The 2,507-nt window shown below is 44.2% G+C and overlaps 1 protein-coding gene across 1 annotated transcript in view; it reads left to right on the top strand.

Annotated features, from left to right (window-relative positions):
* The first annotated feature begins 1,732 nt into the window (after positions 1–1,732).
* Positions 1,733–2,507, top strand: part of LOC125048211 (pancreatic triacylglycerol lipase-like) — a 9,208-nt gene continuing 8,433 nt past the window's right edge. The window contains 1 exon segment of the mRNA XM_047646782.1: positions 1,733–1,916. Within this exon segment, the coding sequence (XP_047502738.1) occupies positions 1,733–1,916 (184 nt within the window).

Raw genomic sequence — 2,507 nt, 5'->3', positions numbered from 1 at the left:
TCCGTCATTAACTCCTTCCTTTCTCTTTTTTTCTATTTATATCACGAGAAGAGTTAGTTTAATCCGGTTTTCACACTCAGAAGAAAAAACGAAACATACTTTATTTGCCGACAGACACAACAACGTGTCAGTACAATGGCTTAAAAGACAATGAATCTGTTTAGAGCTGAGACAAACAGTTTCAAAATATTTCGTTCTTTCCTTCTCTTTTCTGTCATTTAACTCTATTCTCCCTTGTCTCTTGGTCTCATTTTCTCTCTCTCTCTGCCTGTCTATCTCGTTCTCTCTTTCTCTCTGTTTGTCTCTGTTTGTCTCTGTTTGTCTCTCTCTCTGTTTCTGTCTCTATATATCTATCTATCTCTTTCTCTCTGTTTCTCCCTCTCTCTCTCCTCTCATCTCTCTCTTCTTTTCTCTCTCCCCCTCTCTGTCTCCTCCTCTCTTCTCTCCCCTTTTTCCCTCTCTTTCTCTCTCTTTCTCTCTTCCTCTCTCTCTCTCTTTTTCCCTCTCTCTCTCTTTCTCTCTTTCTCTCTCTCTCTCTCTCTTCTCTCTCTCTCTCTCTCTCTCTCTTCTCTCTCTCTCTCTCTCTCTCTCTCTCTCTCTCTCTCTCTCTCTCTCTCTCTCTCTCTCTCTCTCTCTCTCTCTCTCTCTCTCTTTCTTCTCTCTCTCTTTCTCTCTCTCTCTTTCTCTCTCTCTCTTTCTCTCTCTCTTTCTGTCTTTATCTATCGATCTATCTCTTTCTCTCTTGTCTCTCTCTTTCTCTCTCTCTCTCTCTCTCTCTCTCTCTCTCTCTCTCTCTCTCTTTCTCTCTCTCTCTCTCTCTCTCTCTCTCTCTCTCTCTCTCTCTTTCTCACTCTCTCTTCTCTCTCTCTTCTCTCTCTCTCTCTCCTCTCTCTCTCTCTCTTTCTCTCTCTCTCTCCTCTCTCTCCTCTCTCTCTCTCTCTCTCTCTCTCTCTCTCTCTCTCTCTCTCTCTCTCTCTCTCTCTCTCTCTCTCTCTCTCTTACTTATTCTCTCCCCCCCTCTCTCTCATTCTCTCTTTCTCATTCTCTCTTTCTCATTCTCTCTTTCTTACTTTCTCTTTCTCATTCTCTCACTCTCCCTCCCTTTCTCCCATCCCTCTCCCTCTCCGTCCCATCCCCCTTTCTATATTTTCCCTTTCTGTCTCTCTCTATCTCTCTCTCTCTATCTATCTATCAATCTATCTATATCTCTATCTCTCTCTCTCTCTCTCTCTCTCTCTATCTATCTATCTCTTTCTCTCTTTCTCGCTCCCTCTCTCTCCCTCTATCTCTCTCTCTCTCTCTCTCTCTCTCTCTCTCTCTCTCTCTCTCTCTCTCTCTCTCTCTCTCCACTCACTTATTCTCTCTCTCTCTCTCTCTCCTCTCTCTCTCTCTCTCTCTCTCTCTCTCTCTCTCTCTCTCTCTCTCATTCTCTCTTTCTCTCTCTCTCTCTCTCTCTCTCTCTCTCATTCTCTCTTTCTCATTCTCTCACTCTCCCTCCCTTCCTCCCATCCCTCTCCCTCGCCGTCCCATCCCCCCTTTTCTATTTTCCCTTTCTCTCTTTCCCTTTATCTATCGTCCCTTTCTCTCTTTCCCTTTTATCTTTTCCCTTTCTCTATTTCCCTTCTCTCTTTCCCTTTTCCTATTTTTCCTCTCTCTTTATCCCTTTCTCTTTCTCTCTTTCTCTTTCTCTCTTTTCCCTTTTCTATTTTCCCTTTCTCTCTTCCATTCGTAGATGGTAGGCCAGAGAGTGTTATTATGGTTGGCTGTGGTGGGCGTGGCAGAAGTGGGCGTGTCAGCTTTGTTGGACGACGTGGTGGACAGCTTGCGAAATCTTCCGGTCATCGGCAACATCCTGCAGGCTTCATTCCATCCTGTTTTCCGCCCCGTGATGCCGTCGTTGCAAGCTGCAGGACACCGTGAGTATTGTGAAGATCGAGGTTCGATTTGTTTTTGTTTCTGTTTTTTGTTTTGCTTAAGATGGTTGTGGGTGTTTGTCTGTTTGTTTGTGTGTGTGTATGATTTTTTAAAATTTTGTTTATTATTTGTTATTATTATTGTTATTATTGTTATTATTTTGGTATTTACTTTTTGTTTTTTTGGGGTTCATCTGCAGAGGGAATAAGTAATGAGATTTATGTTAGATGTTTTGCTGCCTTCGTCATGATTGTCCTTATATAGTTTTGCCACTGTCATCTGTCCTCCTTTCTCTTCATCTTTATCATTACTATGCCCATCATCCTTTGCCTCGTCATTATCATCATCCTCATATCATGCCCGACTTCTCCCTTATCACCATCACCACCATCCTCCTCCTTCTTCTTCTTCTCCTCCTCCTCCTCCTCCTCCTCTCCTCCTCCTCCTCCTCCTCCTCTCCACCACCATCATCACCACCACCTCCACCTCCTTCACTCCCTCCCCGCACTCATTCTCTTCACCTTCCTCCTCCCCTCCCTTTTCCCTCTTCTTCACCATCACTACCACCACCCTCTTCCCTCCCATCTTCCCCA

This window comes from Penaeus chinensis, chromosome 43, assembly GCF_019202785.1.
Source record: "Penaeus chinensis breed Huanghai No. 1 chromosome 43, ASM1920278v2, whole genome shotgun sequence".
NCBI classification, from domain to species: Eukaryota; Metazoa; Arthropoda; class Malacostraca; order Decapoda; family Penaeidae; genus Penaeus; species Penaeus chinensis.
The sequence above is the reverse complement of the archived record's forward strand: the minus strand, read 5'-3'. Positions and strand labels throughout refer to the sequence as shown.